This window comes from Citrus clementina, unplaced genomic scaffold, assembly GCF_000493195.1.
Source record: "Citrus clementina cultivar Clemenules unplaced genomic scaffold, Citrus_clementina_v1.0 scaffold_4, whole genome shotgun sequence".
NCBI lineage: Eukaryota > Viridiplantae > Streptophyta > Magnoliopsida > Sapindales > Rutaceae > Citrus > Citrus x clementina.
This window is the reverse complement of record NW_006262274.1, coordinates 9195804-9197302: the sequence shown is the minus strand read 5'-3', so window position 1 is coordinate 9197302 and position 1499 is coordinate 9195804. Positions and strand designations below refer to the sequence as shown.

The window sequence follows — 1499 nt, the reverse complement described above, 5'->3', positions numbered from 1 at the left end:
TACAGTTACTCATCCCTGTTAACTTGGACGGCGAGCATTGGGTACTGGCACGAGTAGACTTTCGGAAAAACAAAGTCTGGATTTATGAATCATTACTCACATGTCGCGAGGACAAAAGATACAAGTTGAAATTTAAGCCACTTGAAGTTATCTTCCCTCGATGGTTGGAATATGTTGGGTTCTACAACATCCGACCTGAGTTGCGGAGTGCTGACCCCTGGAAAGTTATCGCAGTTAGTAGTGTGCCACAACAAGAGCCCGAAACTGGCGATTGCGGTGTTTTTGTATTGATGGTTACGATGTATTTAATGTTCGGGCTTAGATTAGAGTTTAACGCTAGTCATGTCCAGTACTTTAGAAAGAAGATTGCGGTTGACATATTTAATGACGATATTGTATTGTAAACCGCTTGTAGTAATTTGAGTGTTGAAACTTGAATTTTTATTCTAATTTGCGCACTTAAGTTTATATAATTTGAATGCTCACATTTTAATATTTAAAATAAAATAAAATTTCATGACATATAAGTGTACAATACACAAAAAAACAATAACAATTTTAACCAACAAATCATTGAAACAATACAACTAACTTTGAGTTGACGCAATAGGATTCTTACATCGCTTACGATTATGGCCCAGTTCATGACACCGCCCGCATCTTACAGTCCGCCGATTAACGTCCTCGCCAGCCGAGGGTATTCTGAGCTCTTTATGACGGCCAGGTGGTGGTGCCTCAACAGGTGGGTATACTTGCATCTCCTGAATTTCATCTAGAACTTCCCAATCAGCCACATCGCCAATTGGCCCCACTGGTTGTGCATAAGCCATCGCCAACCATTCTGTAGTGTAAAAGTCCGAGCAAAGGTTAATAAAATCGACCCGGTGTGTTAGATACGCCGCAATTGCATGAGCACATACAAGTTGATCAAGCTGAAACATTCTGCAAGAGCAAGTTTTCTTTTGCAAGTCAACCAAACCTTCCTTAAGCCCACCACCTATAACTTGAAATCGATGCGGAGACACCGGCTGAACTATCATTCTTTCAACTATAGTTCTCCTCTTAGTGACTATTTCATCCGCCCATGTTGTTAGCCGAGTACTCATTAATTCAGCCACAATTTTTCTATCATAAAATCATTGCTGCAATATTTTCCTAAAGTGATCAACAAGATGAGTAACAGGAAATTTTCACGGTTCCCTCATGAAAGAATTAACACTTTCCACGATGTTGGTGGTAAGTATGTTGTACCTCCTACCTTCAAACTGAGACTTTGCCCAATTACACGTACCGATATTATTTTCTAGGTAATCAGTCGCACCCGAGTGGATCATCCACAATCTTTCAAGTTGTCTCTTAAATTCCTCGTGGCCATATGCTTTTGCTGCATTAATAAAGGCAGACTCAAATTCATCCCAAAGAGCTTTGGACATTTTAAACTTTAACTTAATGTTACCTTTCACGTGGTAAAAACAAACGCCATGAGTTGCATTGTGAAA

At 39.8% G+C, this 1499-nt stretch overlaps 1 protein-coding gene across 1 annotated transcript; it reads right to left on the bottom strand.

Moving 5' to 3' along the window:
• Positions 1-587: 587 nt before the first annotated feature.
• Positions 588-1106, bottom strand: LOC112099061. Its single transcript, XM_024186162.1, has one exon. The coding sequence runs from the start codon at positions 1104-1106 to the stop codon at positions 588-590; it is 519 nt and encodes a 172-aa protein (XP_024041930.1).
• Between the last annotated feature and the right edge of the window lie 393 nt (positions 1107-1499).

Bases quoted from the DNA above. Each gene is read 5' to 3' on its own strand.
- LOC112099061 (XM_024186162.1), bottom strand. From the start codon at position 1,106: ATGAGTACTCGGCTAACAACATGGGCGGATGAAATAGTCACTAAGAGG.